Source organism: Oncorhynchus tshawytscha, linkage group LG05 (genome assembly GCF_018296145.1).
Source record: "Oncorhynchus tshawytscha isolate Ot180627B linkage group LG05, Otsh_v2.0, whole genome shotgun sequence".
NCBI lineage: Eukaryota > Metazoa > Chordata > Actinopteri > Salmoniformes > Salmonidae > Oncorhynchus > Oncorhynchus tshawytscha.
Window position 1 is genome coordinate 38,475,923 of NC_056433.1, and position 26,854 is coordinate 38,502,776.

Here is a 26,854-nt window from a genome sequence, read left to right on the forward strand (position 1 = left end):
TGTTATAATCTCCACCCAGTACAGCCAGAAGAGGACTGGCCACCCCTCATAGCCTGGTTCCTCTCTAGGTTTCTTCCTAGGTTCTGGCCTTTCTAGGGAGTTTTTCCTAGCCACCGTGCTTCTATACCTGTATTGCTTACTTTTTGGGGTTTTAGGCTGGGTTTCTGTACAGCACTTTGAGATATCAGCTGATGTAAGAAGGGCTTTATAAGTACATTTGATTTGATTTACAGTTCATAGAAGGAAATCAGTCAATTGAAATCAATAAATTAGGCCCTAATTTATGGACTTCACTTGAATGGGCTGGGGAGCCAGGCCCACCCACTGGGGAGCCAGGCCCAGCCAATCAGAGTTTTCCCCCACAAAAGGGCTTTAATACAGACAGAAATACTCCTCAGCACCACCCCCGCCCTCCTCAGACAATCCTGCAGGTGAAGAAACCAGATGTGGAGGTCCTGGGCTGGCGTGGTCACAAGTGATCTGCGGTTGTGAGCCTGGTTGGACATACTGCCAAATTCTCTAAAACGACATTGGAGGATGCTTATGGTAGAGAAATTCTGATTCAAATATTTGGCAACAGCTCTGTTTGACATTCCTGCAGTCAGCATGCCAATTGCACGCTCCCTCAAAATTTGAGACATCTGTGGCATTGTGTTGTGTGACAACTGCACATTTTAGAGTGGCCTTTTATTGTCACCAGCACAAGCTGCACCTGTGTAATGATCATTCTGTTTGACCAGCTTCTTGAAATGCCACACCTGTCATGTGGATTAATTATCTTGGCAAAGGAGAAACACTCACTAACAGGGGTGTAAATACATTTGTCCACAACGTTTGAGAGAAATAAGCTTTTTGTGCGTATGGAACATTTCTGGGATCTTTTACTTCAGCTCATGAAACATGAGACCAAAACTTCACATGTTGCGTTCATATTTTTGTCCAGTATTTCAAAAAACTGGAAAATCACTTTAATTGCACTGGAATGTTGAAGTGGGGATTTTAACACAAGAGGGTGATGGGGTTGATAGAGCAGTACGTCCAAACGGCCTCACAACTGCAGACCACGTGTATGGCATCAACTGTAACGGGCTGATGACAGACAGCGTGTGTGGTGCCGTGTTGGCGATTGGTTTGCTGATGTCAACGTTGTGAACAGAGTCCCCCATGGTGGCGGTGGGGTTGTGGTATTGGCAACACAATTGCATTTCATTGATGGCAATTTGAATCCACATAGATACCATGACGAGATCCTGTGGCCCATGCACAGCTATTTTCAGGTCTCTCCAGAGATATTCGATCAGGCTCAAATCTGGGCTCTGGCTGGGCCACTCAAGGACATTCAGAGACTTGTCCCGAAGCTGAGGACTGTTTTCCTGTTGGAAGGTGAACCGTCGCCCCAGTCTGAGGTCCTGAGCGCTCTGGACTAGTCTGAAAAACATCTCCACAGAATGATGCTGCCACCACCATGTTTCACCTTAGGGATGGTGCCAGGTTTCCTCCAGATGTGATGCTTGGCAGTCAGGCCAAAAATAGTTCAATTTTGGTTTCATCAGAACAGAGAATCTAGTTTCTCAAGTTCTGAGAGTCCTTTATGCAAACTCCAAGTCAGTGGTCATGTGCCTTTTACTGAGGAGTAGCTTCTGTCTGGCCACTCTACCATATAAAATAAATTGTATTGGTTACATACACATATTTAACATGTTGTTGCAGGTGTAGTGAAATGCTTGTGTTCCTAGCTCCAACAGTGCAGTATTATCTAACAATTCACACATCTAAAAGTAAAAAAATGGAATTATATAAATATTAGATTCATCAATGTCGAAGTGGCATTGACTAAAATAGAGTACAATAGAATACAGTATATACATATGAGATGAGTAAAGAATTATGTAAACATTAAAGTGACTAGCGTTCCAATTATTAAAGTGGCAAGTGATTCCAAGTCTATGTTTGATGATTGGTGCAGTGCTGCAGAGATGTTGTCCTTCTGGAAGGTTCTCCCATCTCCACAGACGAACTCTAGAGCTCTGTCAGAGTGACCATCGGGTTCTTGGTCACCTTCATGACCATGGCCCTTCTCCCCCGATTGCTCAGTTTGGCCGGGCGACCAGCTCTAGGAAAAGTCTTGTTGGTTCCAAACTTCTTCCTTTTAAGAATGATGGAGGCCACTGTGTTCTTGGGGACCGTCAATGCTGCAGAAGTGTTTTGGTACCCTTCCTCAGATCTGTGCCTCGACACCATCCTCTCTCTGAGCTCTACGGACAATTCCTTTGACGTCATGGCTTGGTATTTGCCCTAACATGCACTGTCAACTGTGGGACCTTATATAGACAGGAGTGTGCCTTTCCAAATCACGTACAATCAATTGAATTTACCACAGGTGGTCTCCATTCAAGTTGTAGAAACATCTAAAGGATGATCAATGGAAACAGGATGCACCTCAGCTCAATTTTGAGTCTCAGAGCAAAGGGTCAGAATACTTATGTAAATAAGTTATTTCTGATTTAAAACCTGTTTTCGCTTTCTCAGATTTTTTATTTATTTAATCCATTTTAGAACAAGGCTGTAACGTAACCAAATGTGGAAAAAAGTGAAGGGGTCTGAATACTTTCCTAATGTACTGTAGGTCTAATCTCACCAGATCTTTCTCTACATACAGTGCATCACTTCATTAAATAGGCTTTTTGACAGTGTGGTATGTGACATATCCCTCTGTTTAAAGAAGTATAGAGTTACTCCTTCCCCTGGCAGAACAGAGTTATTAAACGTCAATGGTCACTTTTGTTCGAGTCGGGTCTCAGCCTGTTAAATATTTATCTGGGAGGGCTGCACGGGCACTTTCCTCCCTAGATGGAGACCCTGTTAGGAACGTTAACGTAAATAAACAAACACGCATACACAGAGTGGGCAGGGTCGTAAGGAATTCTACCTGGCTTTAGTTAAGACCCCACAAACAAATTACTTTCAGGCTAGTTCAAGTTAATGGGCAGGTGTCTACACACAGTCTTACACCCGATTACCTAGAACAACTAAGCCTCCATGCAGTCCAGGTGTGCATTGGCTATGTGAGTGTGTGACATGCACACTCACATAGCCAATGTGGTGCAATGATGTTATTCAATCATTGCACCACACTGCTAGCGCGCGTCAACAAGCGTCTGCATAGCCAGGCGCTAAAATAGAACTTGGTTCTATTTGTGACGCTTGACGCACTGCAAGTCCCGCCTCTCCCATCTCCTCATTGGTTTTTAGGAGCATATACCCCCATGGGTGATTGAAAGATGAACTGAGTTCTTCACTCCAGTCCAGTTGGTAATGCACCTTAAAGTTGGTTGCCAACCGCCATATAAAGTCCAGAGAAGAAGAAGAATCCTGAAGGAGGAGAGATTACTAGAATCAAACTCGGTTTCTGTGGATTATAATCTGTGGATTATTGTCGGAGTAGAGGACCTTGTGCATTTCAGGTAAAATAACAACCCAATGTTTATATCCCAGGACAAATTAGCTAGCAACAGCAAGCTAGCAAGCTACATTTCCATTTATATTTAATGCTTTTTGACCTGTCCCCAAATTAATATAGTTGGTTCAGATTTCATTTTGAAATTTCAACCTGCGTGTCCTGATTGCGTCTGGTGTGGGTGAACAAAATTATGTGCGCGATGTTGCACATTGGCGGTCTGGTCACCGTGTGAGGGACCTGTTTCAAAGCTCCAATAGGAGACTGTAGGTGTCCCTTCAGCGTTGACAGAAAGATTAGTGAAGGATCAAGAGGCTCTCGAGGGACATAGTTGCAGGGATCTACAGACCACACAGACACCCACACCCACACACGAAGGGCCAGAGGCTGAACATGGGTGGCATTGTATTTTGTGTCAGTCAGGGGCCATACCACGCTCACACTCTCTCACACACACCCCACCCACCTGCACATCGAATGCACAAATACGATCAGGGACAAACTCAAACACACATCCATACATAAACACAAGCTCACAGACAATCACAATCATATAGATAAATAAACAACTGTCTCTCTAACCTTCCTCTGCTAGGGTGTTGTCCTCTGAGTGGTCATTGAGCCATTCTTGTCCATTCTGTCCATTCTTCTGCTGGAACTGATGAGGAAGGGGGAGAGGAGAGTAGAGAGAGAGCACTGAAAGATAACTTCAACAACACAGCAGAGATACTCATCAGTAAAAGCACAGCATCTGCACAGTATTCAATCCACAAATTGTCATGTCAAGAGAGCAGAAAAAACAAATGGTTTTCATCAAGGTTTCAAAATAAAGAAACATGTATCATAATAATATTTCTCCATCCAACAATGACATATAATGTCAAATTCATAACAAAGTCGCTATACACCTCCCAGAGGTGTCATGCCCATAGGGTGCACAAGGGTAAGTGCCATCTCAGACTTCAAACAGTGCAGTAATAATACCTGTGCCTCGACACAATCCTGTCTCGGCGCTCTACGGACAAATCTTTTTGTCCAAGCCATGGCTTGGTTTTTGCTCTGACATGCACTGTCAACTGTGGGACCTTGTAAAGACAGGTGTGTGCCTTTCTGTCACGCCCTTGACCTTAGGTATCTTTGTTTTCTTTATTATTATGGTTAGGTCAGGGTGTGACAAGGGTGGTATGTGTGTTTTCGTCTTGTCTAGGGTTTTTGTACATCTATGGGGTTTTCGTTTGTCTAGGTAAATGTAGGTATATGGGATCCTATTTAGGTTGCCATTTCCCATTTTGGTTTGGTGGGTTATTGTCTGTGTAGTTGCCTGTCAGCACTCGGTTTATATAGCGTCACGGTTATTTTGTTTAGTGTCCTTTCTTTATTAAAAGAAGTATGTATTGAAATCACGCTGTGCCTTGGTCTCATCAATACGACTAACGTGACACTTTCCAAATCATGTCCAATCAATAGAATTTACCACCGGTGGATCAAGTTAGAAAAACTTCTCAAGGATGATCAGTGGAAACAGGATGCACCTGAGATCTCATAGCATATGGTCTGAATACTTATGTCAATAAGGTACTTCTGTTTTTAATACATCTGCAAAAAAAAAATGTTAAACCTGTTTTCACTTTGTCATTATGGTGTATTATGTGTAGATTGATGAGGAGAAACACTAATATAATCCATTTTAGAATAAGGCTGTAACGTAACAAAATGTGGGAAAAGTCAAGGAGTCTGAATACTTCGGGATATAAAAACTCAGCAAAAAAAGAAACTTCCCTTTTCAGGACCCTGTCGTTCAAAATAATTCGTAAAAATCCAAATAACTTCACAGACCTTCATTGTAAAGGGTTTAAACACTGTTTCATGTGCTTGTTCAATGAACCGTAAACAATTAACGAACATGCACCTGTGGAACGGTCTTAGAGACACTAACAGCTTACAGACGATAGGGAATTAGGCAATTAAGGTCACAGTTAAGAAACCTTAGGACATCAAAGAGGCCTTTCTACTGAATCTGGAAAAACAGCAAAAGAAAGATGACCAGGGTCCCTGCTCATCTGCGTGAACATGTCTTAGGCATGCTGTAAGGAAGCAAGAGGACTGCAGATGTGGCCAGGGCAATAGATTGCAATGTGAGACGCCTAAGACAGCGCTACAGGGAGACAGGACGGACCGCTGATCGTCCTCGCAGTGGCAGATCACGTGTAACAACACCTGCACGGGATCGGTACAGCCAAACATCACACCTGCGGGACAGGTACAGGATGGCAACAACTACTGCCCGAGTTACACCAGGAATGCACAATCCCTCAATCAGTGCTTATACTGTCTGCAATAGGCTGAGAGAGGCTGAATTGAGGACTGATAGGCCTGTTGTAAGGCAGGTCCTCACCAGACATCACCGGCAACAACGTCACCTATGGGCACAAACCCACCATCGCTGCCCTTCACTGACGAGTTGCGGTTTTGTCTCACCAGGGGTGATGGTCAGATTCGAGTTTATCGTTGAAGGAATGAGCGTTACTCCAAGGCCAGTACTCTGGAGCGGGATTGATTTGGAGGTGGAGGGTCCGTCATGGTCTGGGGCGGTGTGTCACAGCATCATCGGACTGAGATTGTTGTCCTTGCAGGCAATCTCAACGCGGTGCGTTACAGGAAAGACATCCTCCTCCCTCATGTGGTAACCTTCCTGCAGGTTCATCCTGACATGACCCTCCAGCATGACAATGCCACCAGCCATACTGCTCGTTTTGTGCGTGATTCCCTGCCAGACAGGACTGTCAGTGTTCTGCCATGGCCAGCGAAGAGCCCGGATCTCAATCCCATTGAGCACGTCTGGGACCTGTTGGATCGGAGGGTGAGGGCTATGGCCATTCCCACCAGAAAGTTCTGGGAACTTGCAGGTGCCTTGGTGGAAGAGTGGGGTAACATCTCACATCAAGAACTGGCAAATCTGGTGTGGTCCCATGAGGAGGAGATGCAGTTCTGCAGTTCTTAATGCAGCTGGTGGCTACACTAGATACTGACTGTTACTTTTTATTTTAGACCCCTCCTTTGCTCAGGGACACATTATTAAATTTCTGTTAGTCACATGTCTGTGGAACTTGTTCAGTTTATGTCTCAGTTGTTGAATCTTTGTATGTTAATACAAATATTTACAAATGTTAACTTTGCTGAAAATAAACACAGTTGACAGTGAGAGGACGTTTCTTTTTTGCTGAGTTGACATTTTTTACTGTTATCATTTTAAAATTTATCACAATTTGGAGGTTCAACAATATGTAAACAATGTGCCTTGCAAATGCCCATAATGCTAATGCCATCATACTTTAGGCCAGTGCTTCCCAACTGGTCCTCGAGTACCCCCAACAGTACACAGTTTTATTGAAGCATACGTCATTCAACTTGTCAACTAATCAACTAATCATCAGGCCATAGTGGTGATGCAGCCATTCAAGATGCTCTCAATGGTGCAGCTGTAGAACTTTTTGAGGATCTGAAGGCCCATGCCGAATCCTAACACATCTTAACACAGGCAGCATGCTGTGAAGGCAGATTTGTTTTCCTTTGGTAGTGGAATGACCTTTAACTCTTTCCAGATTTCTGGGCACATCCCACACACCAAGCACCAATTAAAATTGGGGTGAATATGTGGTTGGTTGTAACTCTAAGCAATTTGCCCAAATTGCAGTTCCTATGGCTTTCGCTAGATGTCAACAGTCATTATATATGGTTTCTGGCTTGTATTCTGAAAAACCAACGAAGAATAGTTGTTTATCCTCAGGGAGTCCTATGGCAAAATTAGTCTCATTGCGCGCGTGACCGAGGGAGCGCGCTGCGTTCTTTTCCTTTCCTCTTGAAAATAGTTTGCTCCGTATTAAATATTGTTTATTTAGATATTAGAGTACATAATAATGGATTAGAAACGTTGTTTGATTTGTTTGGACAAACTTTACAGGTAACTTTTGGAACTCCTATGTCTGCATTCTGAACGGTTGGATTACTGAACTCAATGACGCCTACTAAACGGACTGTTTGGGATATAAAGAAGGAATTTATCGAACAAAATTACCATTCATTGTGTTCCTGGGACTCTTGTGATCGCGATCAGAGGAAGGTCTTCAAAGGGAAGTGTTGATGAATAGGTACATGAGAAATGAGACCAAGTTGCGACTCTGGACAAGGCGGATAATGTATAGTAAAGGCCGTTTATTCAAGAGTAATGATATCTGGCAAAACGTGCTGCACGGCCCCATTCGTCCAGTTCTTATGGAACTATAGGAATAAAAGAGGCCGGAAACATGTCATACAGTTCATTTTATACATTGAAATGACGTAGGTAGATTCTGGTAGTCCTGGCTTCTGGTAGGTTGCTTGTAGGTGATAGACAGTCCCCTCCAGCCTGGTGTCAGCGTCCCATTGGCAGTTGGAAGAGTTCTTTGTCTTTGGAGCCCATCCCCAGGGGAGGGGGTGCATGTGTGTATGTGTGTGCGTTCAAGTCTTGGCAAGTCTGTGTGTCCTCGCAGTGAGTGTGTGGATGTGTGTGCGTTCATGTCTTGGCAAGTCTGTGTGTCCTTGCAGTGAGTGTGTGGATGTGTGTGCGTTCATGTCTTGGCAAGTCTGTGTGTCCTTGCAGTGAGTGTGTGTATGTGTGTGCGTTCTTGCAGTCCTGGGATGTTGTGGCCGAACTGACGGCTAGCACCTGTGGCTAGGATGTATCCTGTCTTGACAGTGTTGTGGATGATTTAAGTGAGTGTGTGTGTGAGAGATATCCTGTATGAGCCCTAACATGTTTTACTGTGAAAATACGTTGCTATGTGTTGTCTCAGTTATAGCAATGCAATAGCAGTAAGCTGTTCATTTGCATAGGAAATAGCACTTCATTACAGAAGTGACTTATTTTGTCGATATATGGGATTTTGTGATTGCTGTGCCTGTTTGGATATTATGCTGTTGTGGAGTGCTGACCTCAGATAATCGAATGCTGTGCTTTCGCCGTAAAGCCTTTTTGCAATCAGACGATGCGGTAAGATTGCCAAGATTCTAAGCTAAAGAATCATGTATGACACTTGTATTATCATGAATGTTTAATATTGCGTTTATTGTATTTTGAATTTGGCGTGCTACAATTTCACCGGATGTTGTCAAGGTGGGTCGCTAGCGGAACACCTGCGCCAGAAAGGTTAAAGACTTGATAGATCAGACACATAGTATATTAATGAGTGAAAGAGACTGGGTCTCTGTAGAAAGACAGATAACTGTGGAATGTGTAAAGGAGCAATAAAGGTTTGGTATCCTGTTACCTTCTTTATTATCTTCCTGTAGAGCCATAACATGTAAGGATTGGAGAGAAGGAGTGCCTTAAGTGGGATATAAATATCTGGATGTGACAAATTTTGGGTTGTCTGATTACAGCTGTACAGAACCGTTGGGAAGAATTAAACTTGGTTCAAGCTTCTCTAGAGTCCGTGGGTTATCAGCTCTGAAAAATAAGAATCTAACAGATGGCGAGATAGCCAGGAGTTCACCACAATTTGTAGTCAAACCAAAGAGTCCAGATCAGTGGAGCAGAGCTGGCAACAAGCAAGGTAGGCTAGTTCCTATATCTGTTTCCACTCATTTTGACATCTTGGGGAGATGAGAATCGTTGGCTGAACTAATTATGGGATTTGGACCTGGAGAGCCTAAGTTTAATTCTATAGGCCCATTGTGTGACGACCGGTCATAGCTTTATAGTAAATGGTAAGTCCCGGATGAAACTCCTACAGACTGGTACCTGTAGGGTAAGTCCTAGGGGGTAGCTCCCTAGTAGGTTGGTTCCTGCTAGTACTATAAAGTCAATAGTTAATCCCAGTGGATGAATATCTGTGATTACTATTAATATAGGGTGAGTCCCGGAAGGTAAACCCGAGCAGGCTGGAAACTGCGAAGGGTGAGTCCTAGGGGGTAAATACCAGCGGGGTTGGTTCCCTGTACCATGGCAGAGTATGTGGAAATAGGAAGACAATTGTGAATCATTTTGATGATGTGTGTTATCAATAATAGTGATATTTGAGGAAGTACTGGAATAGGACAAAGTATTGTCCGTGTTCTCCAGTAATACATTTGCAGAAACTATGGTATCGGTTATAATACAAGGTATTAAGTGCCGTGACCAATTAATTATTATCCAGGGAAGTGTCTTGTGCTATCTTAGAAAATAGTTAATAGAAGGTGGGTATTATAGACGGGAGTGAAGAAATCTAAAATACCCTGAACACCGTCGGGCATGTTCACGGAATAATAACTATTGATATGGCGACAAACAGACCGGGTATGGTTCTCGATCAGGGACAGCTGACTATCGTTGTCTCTGATTGGGAACCATACTTAGGTAGCTTTTTCCCACCTATGTTTTGTGGGAAGTTTTCTGTTTAGTGTTTTCTGCACCTGACAGCACTGTTTCGGTTTCGTTTTGCACTTTGTTCTTTTTGTTTCCGTGTTCAGTTAAATAAAAGTCATGAACACTTACCACGCTGCGCTTTGGTCCGATTCCTCCTCATCCGACGACGACACCCGTTACAATAGCGAAATGTAATAAAGCCATGGAGGCGCTAAAAGAAGTGCACAAGCATTATACCATTTCGGCTGGAATATGGGAGGAATTTAGCAAATTAGATAAAATTGGACAATATTTTCCTGCTGACGGTGAATTCAAATCAAATAAAGAATTCTGGGAGGCAATTATGAATTACTTGGCACAAGGACATAAAACCAGAATCAAAAGCTCAATATACCAGAGTTTTAATGTCAGCATTCTATTAACAGAAAATGCATAATGATAAACCCAGAAAGTGTAACACCGGTACTTTACTATAGAAGGCCTGGGAACGGGAGTGAATTGAATAGAATTTGCCCTTCTGCTTTAATGAAGGGGTTGAACCCTGTGATCAAAACGATAATTGCGGGGGTAGTAAATTTAATTCGAGACAATGTTTTGAGAGTGGAATATGACTCCGCTCGCCTCACAGACATGTGAAGGGTTAGTAGAGCCATAGAGGAAATCACTAACTATAGTTTCAATGGCCAGGATAAAACTAAGAAACGTAGCGAAAAAAACATCAAAGTGTAAGGAGATGGCTCCCTGTTTTAGATGTGGGACAATCGGGCATTGGCATTAGCAGGAAATGCAGCTATACAAGAGATTGCATCTTTTTCAAAGAGATTAGAGATTACGGTTTCTATGTGATGGAAGACGTATAAGATCACGTTTTACCTCATTTTTAGTAGAGTACTGATGGGATTTAAAAACAGTCCCACGTGGTATCATTTTGCATTGAAACAATCGTTAAAAGGGTGTCAATTGTAGGTTCTGTGTTGGTACAATACGTGGATGAAAGAAACTCACATGTGAGACCGCACCACATTGGTAGACAATTTGGTGGAACGGGGTCATAAAGCATCGTATGACAAAGCACAACTACCAAAGCAAAAGGTAACATATTTTGGGGTTTTCCATTTTTTCTCAGGAAAACTATAAGAGTTTTCAATTTTGTTCAACATTCCATCATTCTCTGAAATTGCTGAGCCACTTACAGAGTTGATGTAAGGGGGGAAGGGTCCACATGAGAAGATGAAGTGTTTGTCGAGTTAAAGAAGCAATTGTGTCAAGCGCCAGCATTGGGATTGCTAAACCTAAAATTACATTTAAAAAATGTGTTCATGAACAAGAGGGACATTGTAGAGCGGTGGTTATGCTAAATCATGGGGGTAGAGAAAGACCAGTAATGTACTGGAGTAAATCGCTAGACTAGGTAGGTGGCAAAGGTGGCAAAAGAAATGTCACACCATGCCTTAGAGAGATACAGGCGACTGAAATGGTGTTGCATAACACGGCTTCCATTACAATGGGTCAAAAAGTAGATATGTATATAACACACGCAGTAGCAACCATAGTGAACAGCATGAAAGCACAACATGTTAATAGTGCAAGATGGACAAAATGGGAATTAACGTTAAATGGGGAAAATCTACAATTTCATAAGATTGGTGCTTTGAATCCTGCGTTATTAATGCCGTTGCATGGGGAAGGTGAATCGCATACATGTGACCCAGATCAAATTACTCCAAAACCTAGACCTGATTTGCAAGAGGGAAAAATATTGTATAAAGATGGCTCTAGTTACATGAACACAGACGAGAATAGAGTAATGGGGTAGGCTGTGTGTGGTATGCATTTGGAGTAGTTCATGATTTCGGTACATTGTGGTCATCACGGGGCATGTTAACAGCGACAGAAGAATGTCAGTTAACCAGTAAATTAGCAGTGGTGAAATGTGAAGCTCATACTAGTCGTACAGATACAATCGCCATAGGCAATCGTAAAGCAGACAAAATGGTTAAGGCGGCTGCCTTGGTGAGAGAAAGTGTTATAGAACCTGCGTATTCCCTACAATGAGAAATTGGCTAAATTTGCCACACGAAAACGTATTTTGGGTTGAAGATTTTAGGCGAAATGCCAGGGGAATGTATTCTAAAGGGAACACATTTAAATGATATGGCCAAACACTCCTTGCTAATTCAGAAGTTTTTAGGGTTTGTTTAAGTCATTAGGCATTTTGTGTGGTTTTATTTTTTAAATACATTCATGTTTGATGTCGTCTTATTCTGGAATGGGATTCTAGAATGGACGAAAGGGTGGAGGGGTCACGAGGAATTAGCATTGGGGTTACCAAACTTAAAATGAAGTTTTATTTTTTTTATGTGGTATGATGGTTACAGAGAAGAGGATGAACTGTTTTGAAGAGGTATTTAAATGGGTTTCCGAAGGACAGGGAAAGAAAGGGAAAGGAAACATTGTAAACGTGTTAACCCACACAAGGATACAAGGTAAAGACGGCACCCCTAGCCGCGTCCTCAAAGCATGCGCAGACCAGCTGGCTGGTGTGTTTACGGGCATCTTCAATATCTCCCTATCCCCGTCTGCTGTCCCCACATGCTTCAAGATGGCCACCATTGTTCCTGTACCCAAGAAGGCACAGGTGAATGACTACCGCCCAGTAGCACTCACCTCTGGCATCATGAAGTGCTTTGAGAGACTAGTCAAGGATCATATCACCTCTACCTCACCTGTCACCCTAGACCCACTTCAATTTGCTTACCGCCCCAATAGATCCACAGATGTTGCAAGCGTCATCGCTCTGCACACTGCCCTATCCCATCTGAGCAAGTGGAATACCTATGTAAGAATGCTGTTTATTAACTATAGCTCAGCATTCAACACCATAGTACCCTCCAAGCTCATCATTAAGCTCGAGGCCCTGTGTCTGAGCCCTGTGCAACTGGGTCCTGGACTTCCTGATGGGCAGCCCCCAGGTGGTGAAGGTAGGAAACATCACCTCCACTCCGCTGATTGTCAACACTGGGACCCCAAAAGGGTGAGTTCTCAGCCCCCTCCTGTACTCCCTGTTCACCCATGACTGCGTGGCCAAGCACGTCTCCAACTCAATCATCAAGTTTGCAGACGACACAACAGTAGTAGGCTTGAATACCAACAATGACGAGACAGCCTACAGGGAGGAGGTGAGGGCTCTGGGAATGTGGTGCCTGGAAAACAACCTCTCACTCAACGTCAACAAAACAAAGGAGATGATCGTGGACTTCAGGAAACAGCAGAGGGTGCACCCCTCGCTGGCCAGACCTGTGCGCATCCTCAGGACAATGTCATCACAGGACAATGTCTCCCAAATGTCCAGAGCAGGCAAATCCCCCCCACTGCCCAATACCTCAGCATCTGGTCTCATTACTTTTGAGATTAAAACATGGGAGACAAATCAATTAGATTCTTCAAAGGGATGCCATCCGTCATTTTAAAAGAGAGGTAGAGAATGCACGTGTGTTGGGGAGGAGGAGGGAGTAGATTCATATTTGGATGTGTGTTTAAGTGTATAACAATGGATCAATCCAAAGATCTCTTCCTACTTACAGTATTAAGTTGACTGGAACCATAGCTGGGCGGAGGGAAACATTTTCCCATCAGATCCCACACACATCCTTCCGGCAAACTAGAGATGATGAGCATGTCTCCCCAGTATGACTCTCTTCATGAGGGCATGCTGCTTCTGCTGTGTCATTCTGCATCTATGTGTTCACTGGGATACCATTTATGCATGAGATATATGGCTGTAAATGGCTGTTTTCCAATACTGTATGTTAAACCCCAAAGGTTAGGGTATACCATATCTAGCTGGGGTATATTATAATCAAATTAATGTAAACTAAATAACAATGGCATGACTGATGGAATGAGGGACAGGGTATTTTACATAGATACATAAATGTGGGAACATTGCATGAGTTAACAGTACTCTGCTGCCAAGATAGAAAAAACCCACACCCACCTAAATTCCCTTTTCCCCTTTTCCCAAAAATGAAAGCAGATAGCGATGGGTTTGTTTTCCATAGGATTTGAATAGAAAGCGTTCCAGCGTCCGGTGGGAAAACCAGCTCTGAGTGCCGATCCAGAGGTGCACTTGTCCCTAAGGCCTACTTGAAAATGGTACTACTGTACATAAAATGATGATTCATTACAAGCCAATCTTTAGGCCTACTTCAAGACAAAGCCGTTTATTGTAGCTGTGTTGGGTCATGCCACACTTTCTAATGCACATTTATCACAGTGACAAGACAACAACAATACAACAATTTAAAATATTATGATTAATCTGTCAATAATAACCAGATGAATAACCAGACATCTGAACTGGAGAATCCACAGACACAGTGGAATAAACCTGTCCGGTGCTGTGTGTAAAATATAACAGGACTAGAACAAAAGACAACCTGTTAGATTAGAGAGCCACAGACCAGACGGCTCTCCATGTGATGTTTCCCTTATCCCTATAACGCAAAATAACTAACAGAGAAACACCGACAGACACTCATGCTGTCTCAAGGATGGCCTCCAAAGAGGGGGTAAGCCTATTTCAGGAACATTTTAAGATAATCATGATATAATTTATGTAATTATATTCATAGATTTTTCCGATTGTTATGTTCCTCGTTTATTTTGTTGCCGTTTTGTTATTCCGGGTTTCCCTGAAACTCATTATCATGTAACGGGATTGAAATCCCCGTCAGGGGGAGCGAGGGGTGAGAAACTTACAAAAGAACAAGAGCCTCCTCTCCTTTTTAAAAGCCCAAATACACAAGTCCATTATTTTCAGAACTGAGCTGGCGGTGGATCTGACATGGCCGAAATGGGGGGATGGAGGACAAACTCTAATTACACACAAGCTTCTTCCCATTTCTCCTCCATTAAGAGAGAAAGAGAGGCAGGAGAGGAGAGCTCGTACAGAGCAGTGAGACATAAAGACCAAAACAACACAAAGTAGACACTCTGGGAAGAGAACATTGTAGCGTTACTAGTAGGGTTGCACATTTTGGGTTATATTCAGAGGTGGAAACATTCATGGGAATTAACGGAAATATATGCAAATTAATACGAATCTCATTTAAATGTAGATTTTTTTTGCATTGGATATATTTGCCATATCACATGGAGAGAAAAACAAACATTTTACCTTATCATAAGTAGACATAATAGCAAATTATTCAATTCTGTAAAATGATAGTCTAGAAACTAACGCTTTGGTTGTCTTCCTCTCAGGCATTCATGTCTTCTCCCTGGACCACAACAATGTCCACCACTTGAACATCAGACTCTGAGTCCTCATCTTTACTGTCACTTTCCAACCTTGTTGTGGAAGGCTGGTTGTCAGGTTCAAAAAGCCTCACATTTGCCCGGATGGCCACCAGTTTTTTTACCCTTGTATTGGTCAGCCTGTTGCGGGCTTTGGTGTCTGTTGGTGGGATTTGGAGGATGATGGAGGAAAATGAGAAAGGGCCTCAGATCCACGAAGTCCCTTCCACCAGGTGGTTGATGAGATATGTTGGCACAACTGCCATATTGCATCTCCATCCCAAAGCCCTTGCTTGGAAGTGTACTTCGCCAGACAACAAAGAACCTTTCCCTCATCCAAGCCAAGGTGGCGAGACACGGTAGTGATGACACCATAGGCCTTGTTGATCTCTGCACCAGACAGGATGCTCTTGCTAGCATACTTGGGGTCCAACATGTACGCTGTGGCGTGTATGGGCTTCAGGCAGAAGTCTTCACGCTTTTTTATGTATTTCAGAACTGCAGTTTCCTCTGCTTGGCGCAACAGGGAAGTGGGCAGGGTAGTAAAGATTTCTTCTCTTACATCTGCAAGCAGATTCTGAACATCAGACAGGATGGCATTGTCTCCCTCAATCCGTGCAATGGCTACTGCTATATAGGTTTCAGGAGTTTCAGGCTGCTTACCTCTCCCAAAATACATCATCCAGGAGGACCCTCTTGATGGGGCTGTCCATATCGGTAGGCTGTGATATGCCATTTCTTGGAGAGACTCCTTCCCCTCCAGGAGACTGTCAAACATGATGACAACACCACCCCAACGGCTTCAATGTGGTGCTCTCTTGTAGAGTGTATCCATTGTTTTCAGTGCCATAATGTCATTGAGGAGCAGATTCAATGCATGAGCAGCACAGCCAATGGGTGTGATGTCAGGGCAGGACTCCTCCACTTTAGACCAAGTAGCCTTCATGTTCGCAGCATTGTCTGTCACCAGTGCAAATACCTTCTGTGGTCCAAGGTTATTGATGACTGCCTTCAGCTCAGCTGCAATGTAGAGACCGATGTGTCTGTTGTCCCTTGTGTCTGTGCTCTTGTAGAATACTGGTTGAGGTGTGGAGATGATGTAGTTAATTATTCCTTGCCCACGAACATTCGACCACTCATCAGAGATGATTGCAATACAGTCTGCTTTCTCTATGATTTGCTTGACGTTAACTTGAACTGTTGAACTCTGCATTCAGCAAATGAGTAGATAAGGCAAGTCTGGTGGGAGGGTGTATGCTGGGCGAAGAACATTCAAATCTCTTCCAAAACACATTACCTGTGAGCATCAGAGGTAAACCAGTTGCATACACACCTTGAGCAAAAGACATTCGTCAGCATTTCTCTGACTACGTTCCTCCATTGAGTCAAAAACACTTCTGATTCCAGGAGGCCCATGAGCTGTTGCAATTGATAAGGTGTCTGATTCATAATTTTCACCGCGAATAAAAGGTTGCTTGTTGTGAGCGCTGAGGTGTTGTGAGCGCTGAGGGAACTTTATGCACTTGGCCAGATGTTTCTGCATCTTTGTTACATTCGTCACATATGATATGGCACAGTATTTTCAAATGTACAGCTTTTCCTTCTACATTAGCTGCAGTGAAATGTGTCCACACATCACATAGTGCCCGTGGCATTTTCCTGTAAAGATTAGAAAACAATCTGTAAAAAAAATAATAATACAATTCCATGTACAGATAAATAGTTAAGCAGTTAGACAACTCCTTTGTAAGAAAAATGTTTTAAAATGAAACACGTATGGAAACAGGTGAATTAACACTCCTCATTTAGCAGGCTCGAGCAAGCTAAAACCCACATGGTAGCAAAAACTAAGTAGCAGAAATTGTTTACAAGTTAGAAAAGATTTAAACACACTTTGTTGTAGAGCACTATTTACTAGTTAACAAAAAATCATGTTTGTCATATGTTGGGGAACAATCAGAATTGTTTGGTAACATAGGAAAGATGTTTTATATTCATCATATGTTTGTAAGTTACTTCTCATCAGAATGTTATTTTTGTATAATACTGTGGCGGGGTTGCAGTATCTGTTCTATGTCAAGACTAAGTTGCTTGGGCCGGAGAAAGGGGAGAGGTCAAGCGTGTATCTCTTGGCTCCACAATGTCTGTGTGCCAGTCAGGGTGTCTCTGTGATCTTGTCAAGATAGGATGGATTTGATATGTGCCTGTTGATATGGAGGATTGGTTTATGGTTCTGAGTTTGAGAAAATAACATAGTTTAGGAGACAAAGCAACGAACGATGTATTATGTCTATGCTGTCTGACTATATGTGTTATTTGCTATTAAAGGGGCGGCAGGGTAGCTGCCCCTTTAAGGGTAGCCTAGTGGTTAGAGCGTTGGACTAGTAACTGTAAGGTTGCAAGTTCGAATCCCCGAGCTGACAAGGTACAAATCTGTCGTTCTGCCCCTGAACAGGCAGTTAACCCACTGTTCCTAGGCCGTCATTAAATAAGAATTTGTTCTTAACTGACTTGCCTAGTAAAATAAAGGTAAAAATATATATATATATATATATATATATATATATAAAAAAGGATCTCAGCTGCAATGTCTAAGGAACTCTCAGAGAATTCATTGATAGACACTGAATTGATCTGAGAGTCACAGGGTTATGTTAGAGCTCATATAATTAAAGATGGACTTTGTGATAACTAATGGCAATGGAAAATGGCAATCAAATACATAGACAACACAATCTTGTGCACTGATATGCACATGAGAAAGGTATCATCGCAAATGGACTGTATACGTGTTGCACGTGCATTCTGTCTCGTGCATACATCTCAGTTCAATCTTAACAAATTAGGCTACCTCCATATATCCCTCGAGTGGTGTGGGGGCAGTGCTCTGGCAAAGTGGGTGGGGTTATATCCTGCCATGTTGGCCCTGTCCAGGGGTATCGACGGACGGGGCCACAGTGTCCCCTGACCCCTCCTGTCTCAGTCTACAGTAATTATGCTGCAACAGTTTGTGTCAGGGGGATAGCGTCAGTCTTTTACAGTGGCTTGTGAAAGTATTCACCCCCTTGGCATTTTTCCTATTTTGTTGCATACAACCTGGAATTAAAATATATTTTTGGGGGGTTTGTATCATTGTATTATTAACAAGACATCCCTACCACTTTGAAAATGCAAAATATTTTTTATTGTGAAACAAACAAGAAATAAGACAAAAAAAACAGTAAACCTGAGCGTGCATAACTATTCAACCCCCCCAAAGTCAATACTTTGTAGAGCCACCTTTTTCAGCAATTACAGCTGCAAGTCTCTTGGGGTATGTCTCGATAAGCTTGGTACATCTAGCTACTGGGATATTTGCCCATTCTTCAAGGCAAAACTGCTCCAGCTCCTTCAAGTTGGATGGGTTCCGCTGGTGTACAGCAATCTTTAAGTTATACCACAGTTTCTCGAGTGGATTGAGGTCTGGGCTTTGACTAGGCCATTCCAAGACATTTAAATGTTTCCCCTTAAACCACTCGAGTGTTGCTTTAGCAGTATGCTTAGGCTCATTGTCCTGCTGGAAGGTGAACCTCTGTCCCAGTCTCAAATCTCTGAAAGACTGAAACAGGTTTCCCTCAAGAATTTCCTTGTGTTTAGTGCTATCCATCATTCCTTCAATTCTGACCAGTTTCCCAGTCCCTGCCGATGATGTTGCCACCACCATGCTTCACTGTGGGGATGGTATTCTCGGGGTGATGAGAGGTGTTGGGTTTGCGCCATACATAGCGTTTTCCTTGAAGGCCAAACAGCTCAATTTTAGTCTCATCTGACCAGAGTACCTTCTTCCATACATTTGGGGAGTCTCCCACATGCCTTTTAGCGAACACCAAACGTGTTTGCTTATTATTTTCTTTAAGTGATGGCTTTTTTTCTGGTCACTCTACCGTAAAGCACAGCTCTGTGGAGTGTTCGGCTTAAAGTGGTCCTATGGACAGATACTCCGATCTCCGCTGTGGAGCTTAGCAGCTCCTTCAGGGTAATCTTTGGTCTCTTTGTTGCCTCTCTGGCAAATGCCCTCCTTGCCTGGTCCATGGGTTTTGGTGGGCGGCCATCTTTTGGCAGGTTTGTTGTGGTGCCATATTCTTTCCATTTTTTAAATAATGGATTTAATGGTGCTCCGTGGGATGTTCAAGTATAACCCAACCCTGATCTGTACTTCTCCACAACTTTGTACCTGACCTGTTTGGAGAGCTTCTTGGTCTTCATGGTGCCGCTTGCTTGGTGGTGCCCCTTGCTTAGTGGTGTTTCAGACTCTGGGGCCTTCCAGAACAGGTGTATATATTGTGACGTCCAGCAGGAGACTCGTCGAGGCCTGGTGACAGACGGAGTATACATCATGGGGCGATGGCGCCATCTGCTGGACGTGTCTCAACAGGTTCTCCGGCCAGGACTAATTGGGGCTGATTGGGGATTGGTGAGTAATCAAGGGATGATTGCTCACCAGCTGTACAACTCCCATAAAGCTGCCAGAAGGGCGAAGACGGTATCCCGGAGAGGGTCTCTTGGGGGAGACCTATTATTTGAATCAACACCTTTTGAAACTGAGCTAATCCTACTCTATGTCTGAATCATTTCAGTGGAAAATAAAAATGACAAATACAGTACTAGTTTGACTTTTCAGCCATTTAAAAAAAAAATGAGGGTGACCCAACACCCTGGTCTGCAACAATATATTGAGATCATGTGACAGGTCATGTGACACTTAAATTGCATACAGGTGGACTTCATTTAACTCATTTTGTGACTTCTGGGGCGGCAGGGTAGCCTAGTGGTTAGAGTGTGTGACTAGTAACCAGAAGGTTGCGAGTTCAAACCCCCGAGTTGACAATGTACAAATCTGGCGTTCTGCCCCTGAACAGGCAGTTAACCCACTGTTCCTAGGCTGTCATTGAAAATAAGAATTTGTTCTTAACTGACTTGCCTGGTTAAATAAAGGTTAAAATTCAAATTGGTTGCACTAAATCTTCATTAGGGGCTTCATAGCATATGCATGCACCCCTTTTCCATTTATTTGTATATTTTGCAAGGCACTGTATATCGAGTATTTCTCCTGTCTTACCCGGTGTCCTGTGTGAATTTAAGTATCCTCCATCTAATTCTCTTTCTCCCTCTCTCGGAGGACCATGCTTCAGAACTACCTGGCCTGATGACTCCTTGCTGTCCCCAATCCACCTGCTCGTGCTGCTGCTCCAGTTTCAGATTTTCTGCCTGCGGCTATGGAACCCTGACCTGTTCACCAGACACGCTACCTGTCCCGGACATGCTGTTTTCGACTCTCTCTCTACCGCATTATTATTATTTGATCCTGCTGGTCATCTATGAACATTTGAACATCTTGGCCATCTTCTGTTATAATCTCCACCCAGCAGAGCCAGAAGAGAACTGGCCACTCCTCAGAGCCTGGGTCCTCTCTTTGTTTCTTCCTAGGTTCCTGCCTTTTCTAGGGAGTTTTTCCTAGGCACTGTGCTTCTACATCTGCATTGTTTGGGGTTTTAGTCTGGGTTTCTGTACAGAACTTTGTGACATCGGCTGATGTAAAAAGGGCTTTATAAATAAATGTGATTGACCTCCAGAAGCCTCTTCCATTATTGTTTAACTGAATTATGTAATCAGGTGAGGCTCCTATAACATGAACCTAGTCAGTGAAAGGTTGAATCTAAGGCATGCATGTCCCAGTAGTCTTCAATAGCAAACTCTCATTGTCTTTCCTTTGTGATCAAAGATCTGACAGGACTGGACAGGTTAATGCTATATTGTTGCATCCTATCCAGTCCTTCCACCCCTCAGTTGTCATGAAGAGAAGAAGTTGGGGAACGGAGAGAGGCCTTGAGAGATTATTGGGACCTAGCTACAGACTCCTACTTAGTCCAAACTCTCGCATTAACCCATAGCTGCAGATGAGAGAAGAGGTACTCGATCCAACTAGCTCTCACAGTCTCATGTCAGAATTAGACGTTCATCTATGTTTCTCAAACGTCAAATTTCGAAGTTTTTGCATTTTGTTTAAGTTAAGGCAATAACTCTGAAATTGTAAGGGTTAGGTTCGGGCTCCCAAGTGATGCAGCGGTCTAAGGCACTGCATCTCAGTGCTAGAGGCATCACTACAGATCCTGGTACGATTCTAGGCTGAATCACAACCGGCCGTGATTGGGTGTCCCATAGTCACAATTGGCCCAGCGCCGCCAGGGTAAGCCGTTAATGTTTATAAGAATTTGTTCTTAACTGACTTGCCTTAAATAAATATAACAAGGTTTAGGCATTAACTCCAAATGCTCAAGGTAAGTGTTAAGGTTTGGGATATGCTTAAAACAGAAAATTCAAAAAACAACTTTCTATTGCTGGATTTGGAATCAGAGGCAGATGCTTATGCCCATCTGCCAACACCATCTACAATCAAAAATTGAAATCTACTTGAAGGTAACACCACTCATTGTTGCCCCTAGTGGCCAGTTTCCACGTCATCTTCCAACTTGCTCAGACATGGATGGACGTTGAATACTGACTTGTATCACGGGTTGCCTGGCTGCCTAGATCTCCCCATTATACTCTTTCTTTACCTGAGTCTGTTTCACTCTCTACCCCTGCTGTCATCAGGGTCCTTTTAACCAAGGGGACCAAGAACAATCACCCGATTCATCGGTCTTTATGTCACCCTGGCAGGTCCCCATTTCACTCCACCTCTCGGTCTCTCTCTCTACCTCTCTCCTCCCCTCTCTCTCCCACTCTCTGTCTCTCATCCCTCCATCCCTCCATCCCCCCACCCAAAACACTCTCCTTCCTGGCTGTTTTGGGCTGGTGCACAATCAAGCCTGTCTCCCTCAGCCAATCCTCAATGGCTCCTCAATTTGGCTTTACGCCCTCCCCTCCTCCCTACCCACTCCCATCCCTCTATGCCTGCCTCGTCCTTCAGTCCTAAACAGAATAATAAAAGTCATAACGGAGCTAGACCAGCCAAAGATCATTATAAAAGAACGTATGGGCCTTTAAGCGATCTACTCATTACATTACATAACATTTCCCATGTAAATGTGTATAATCACCTGCTACTGTGTTCTGCTGAGAGCAAGTGAATGGCCCTCTATTGTGAACTGCATGTTGCATGACACAGGCATGTGTAAACAGTGTTTGTATGAATGCATGTATGTGCTTACGGATGGATGGTGCTGTGTAAGGAATGTTCATGCTACATACATTTCTTGATTGACACAGGTATTGTGTGTCAGGAGCAAAACAATGTATTTAGTAGGGCTGGGAATTGCCAGCGACCTCACGATACAATATTGTCACAATACTTAGGTGCCGATACAATATGTATTGCGATTCTCACGATTCTATATGTATTGCGAGACGATACAGCGATTCTATTGCAATTTGATGGTCCAAACATATTGCTCACTATATGTCTGCTACAGAGAGATGAGAGAGCATGAGAAAATACGTTTTTATCAGTCAGGGAAATAAAAGTACTGAAAACATGTTGGCTCATTATTTAAAAAGAAGATGGAGAACAAGCTATAGGATGAAAAATAACCGAGTTTCAGTGCAAGTAGTGCCAACTAGCGGTAGTTATCACTAGCTTTTTACAAATCGATACTAGGAGTCAAATATCGAGTAAAAATGCAAGAAGTTACTAAAATTTGAGATTGGTGAGAAAGCAAAAATGTTTGAAGTAGCAAAGTAGCAAGTTGCTTGAAAAGTCCTACAAAGCTGCTACAGTGGGGTACATATTGTCATCCAAAATACATACATGCCTATTTCTCTGTTCTTGCTAAAATCACAAATCACAATACCCTCACTATTACACACCATGACATCAGGAGCACACAGAAAAACAAGCTTGAGGGAATGCTTAGTTTGTGCTATACAGCTGCATCAAAATATAAGGGAAATGGATCTTTGAAAGTCTCTAATATTTACTGTTCATTTTATGTTCAGCATAGAATGGTAATATTAAAATACTCTTTGATGTAGCTGTTGACCTGTAAAATACAACAAAATAAAGATCAACTTGACTTTACACCTTCTGGCTACTAAAAGGTCAAGAAATGCATTATGTTTAATGGTGCTTCAAAAACAGCAGGTGGCCAAATGTACCAAGCCATTAACTGAAGTCCTCCTAAAGCTGAATTATTCACGCATAACCTACAGAAGCGTTCACACAGAGGCAATATATCCATAACCCATCTGGAGTCAGTGGGCCTATCTCCTCTTATCTTACAGTAGAACAAAAACATCACTGATGCCTATCCACAGCTCCCAGCTGCAGAGTGTATCGTGTTGGACACCCACTGTGCCACGCCTGGCTTCTAGAACACCAGCCACAGTAAAAGAATGATTGTTATGCCTAATTAAATGAATGCCTATCCACAGCTCCCAGCTGCAGAGTGTATCGTGTTGGACACCCACTGTGCCACGCCTGGCTTCTAGAACACCAGCCACAGTAAAAGAATGATTGTTATGCCTAATTAAATGAAGGTGTGTGTGTGTGTGTGTGTGTGTGTGTGTGTGTGTGTGTGTGTGTGTGTGTGTGTGTGTGTGTGTGTGTGTGTGTGTGCGTGCGCGTGTTTGCGTCGGTGCGTCTGGATCTTAAGTCAGAACCAGCCAGGCACCCCCTTGGACATTTGCTGTGCTCTTGTCATTTTTCTTTTCACAAGGTGAAAATTGAGACATGCCTTCCCAGCGCTGCTGAGTCTCGGGGCACTGCACTGTCCACCACAGCAGAATCCGTGTCAGTCATATGGACCTTGTTGTCAACATGGTTCATTGTTCGCAATTTAACACAGATGTGACAATTATGCACCCTACATACTAACATAGGACCAGCACATGTTTTGATTTGACAGCTATGTATGAGCTGGGACAAGCACATTGGAATCAAAACATGGCATTATCATGTGACACAAAAAGCTAAAAGGTTATTACTGGCCAATACCTTTTTTATGATTTTCATCATTTTATCTAGGGTATCTTTGAGTATGTTTCAAAAAGTGCAGGAAACTATCTAGATGTGGAGGCTAAATCTGAAGACCAAGACATGCCGCTGTCAATCAACTTGGGGAGTGCCATTCATTACAAGCTACAAAATATTGCAGCCTGTATTGTGACTGCATGTGTGTTATGAATATAAATGTTTAATAAATCTCTGTTTTATTCTTCTTCTTATCATTCTCCATCATCAGCAGCAGCAGATCCATGTTAGGCTGCTATAGGCTATTGAAACGCACACAGGGACTGTTGATGCCGTGAGCCCATGATGTTGAGCCGTAAATCGTGACCACGGCAGACCACAGTTGGCGTTTTTATTACTGCGGGAGTAGAGTTTAGTCCGCTACTACAGCCTACTACAGACAGGCTAACTGCAGCGACCACAGGCACCTCATAGCATTACTCAGCAAAAAAAAGTTGCACTGCATCCCAGCATCGTGAGTTTATAATTTCTCAAAAATATTCAACATTGATGCCCAATATTTTATACTTTTTTTTTCTATCAAAATAAACTAAAATATGTTTATAAACATGGGGTGTAGGCTAAGCCTGAGGGTAGTAGATATTGACATTGTCAGCTGTAACGTGGCCATTACTGGGTACCGTTGTTTTACCTTGGATTCGACGACGCTATCTCCCTCCGAAATCGCGTTCACCGCTGATCTCAGATTCTCGGCTGAAGCATCCTCTTGGCTCTTCCCGTCCCGATGCGCTGAGGTCTGTGCTCCCATAGCGAAAACCGCACTTATTTCAACTCTTTGGCTCCTGCTCGTCCGGAAACCACGGCAAATGCGATAAAAGCAATTTAAAAAAAGGTAGTCAGTGATAGCAAGTATGCATCCACGCGCCTAAAATGCGTCCTAGGACCGAGACGGGGTAGTCGAGCGCTCAAGTGATGAAACGTGAGAGGCAGCGAACTCTTTTAGGACCCCGCTCCTCCCCTCCCTACAACATGGCCAAGGCCAGTGTGCAATAGCAAGCGTTGCATAATCACTTAATTTGGTAGCAGCATCTTGTCACTGTGACTTTCTACCTGCTACACAGAGCGGGTTGTTTTCAGATCAAAGGGGAGGAGCATCTTTATTCTATTTTCCCTATTGTACTGTACCATATGTATTGTTTATGCCTAAATTTTCAAGTATAATAAAAAAGTATAAATAAAATAAAAAAGTATAATTTTGGATCCTATAGGCAGTGTTGGTTTTGGCATGTACACCTTGACAGGCAAAAAAACAACAACAGATGGGCATGCCAGCAAAGCCACAACACAAAACTAAACAATGCATGAATTGCACTATAATGGTGACAAACGCTGCCCACAAACTGTTAGAGCCTACATAAAGCTGTCCCAACAGCAGGCTCAACACCTTACCACTGCGACACCTGGCGATCAGCGGAGCCTTGTTGGCAGCGAAACAGTTCATACAGCCTCATTTACGGCCTTTAAAAAAAACATTGCTCATATGGCTGACTTGCTTAAACAAATGTGGCTTCTACTGACAATTGAGATGTAGAAACTATGGCGTAAGGGGACGACAAGCGGATGAGAGGCCATCCGTAATTTCAATTAAGACAATGAGCAATCTAGGACGAACGTAGTCAATACAACTATTTGTTCAGCACTTTTGAAATGTACAGCGACAGAATTCAGAACATGGGCCGTTCTTACAGTGTTCTCCCTGTACACAAAGTCAGAACGGTAGGATAAATAAAGGCTACATACAGTGCCTTGCGAAAGTATTCGGCCCCCTTGAACTTTGCGACCTTTTGCCACATTTCAGGCTTCAAACATAAAGATATAAAACTGTATTTTTTTGTGAAGAATCAACAACAAGTGGGACACAATCATGAAGTGGAACGACATTTATTGGATATTTCAAACTTTTTTAACAAATCAAAAACTGAAAAATTGGGCGTTAGCCACACTGATTCCTTCCAAATCATTCATTGTTTGAATTTGTGATTTCCAACTTGTTGTGTAATGTTTGTGTCCAATGGACGATGAGCACCGATACATTTTATCTATAATTTCTCTTCATTAATACTCTTCATATACAAGGATTAAAAACGATTTGCCAGTAGATTGTCGACTTCATTCATGATGATGACTGCTAGCTAAGATTTTGAAAGCATGATGTTGACATGATCAGTCCAATCAAAGCTACTGTAGATATAATATGATTTGACGTAATGTTATCTGTGGCCACTGACCTTGACCCTTCTTGGATGGGCACTTCTAATGTAACTCTATGGCAGCACCCAAGGAGCTTGAATTTTCTAGCTCTACCCTTACACGTGGCGGTGATTTAGTGTCCCCATGAGTGATAGAACACTGAGTCAATCACGGCGCAACTCAATATTCTCTGCTGGCTTGCCGCACCACCACAGAAAACACAGAGCTAGGCTGAAACACCTGCATTTTGGAGCTGCTTTACTCGAGAAAATTATTTTCTTAACTCAATTATATATATATATATATTATTTACATTGTTTGCAAACTGATATGTGACATGTATTAATGCCTAAATAAAATGCAAAACAGGAAAGCCCCACCTGCCCTGAATGAAAGGTTGCCACTGCCTATAGGATTCTCGCAGTCCTAAAGTATTTTGTGTCACCAGTATTTTGTGTCATCAGAATCCAAATGGTATCATATTTGACAACTTTCTCCCCCGATTGGAAATCAAAAG

General features: G+C 42.9%; 1 protein-coding gene across 1 annotated transcript in view; it reads right to left on the bottom strand.

The window, feature by feature from the left end:
- The window catches only part of LOC112232973 (A-kinase anchor protein 12-like), a 53,104-nt gene extending 27,937 nt beyond the window's left edge, over positions 1-25,167 (bottom strand). The window contains exons 1-2 of the mRNA XM_024400315.1: positions 24,779-25,167; positions 4,040-4,115 (exon numbers count right to left, since the gene is read on the bottom strand). Of these exons, the coding sequence (XP_024256083.1) occupies positions 4,040-4,115; positions 24,779-24,895 (193 nt within the window). The 5' untranslated portion in view covers positions 24,896-25,167. The remainder of the gene's footprint in view (positions 1-4,039; positions 4,116-24,778) is intronic.
- Between the last annotated feature and the right edge of the window lie 1,687 nt (positions 25,168-26,854).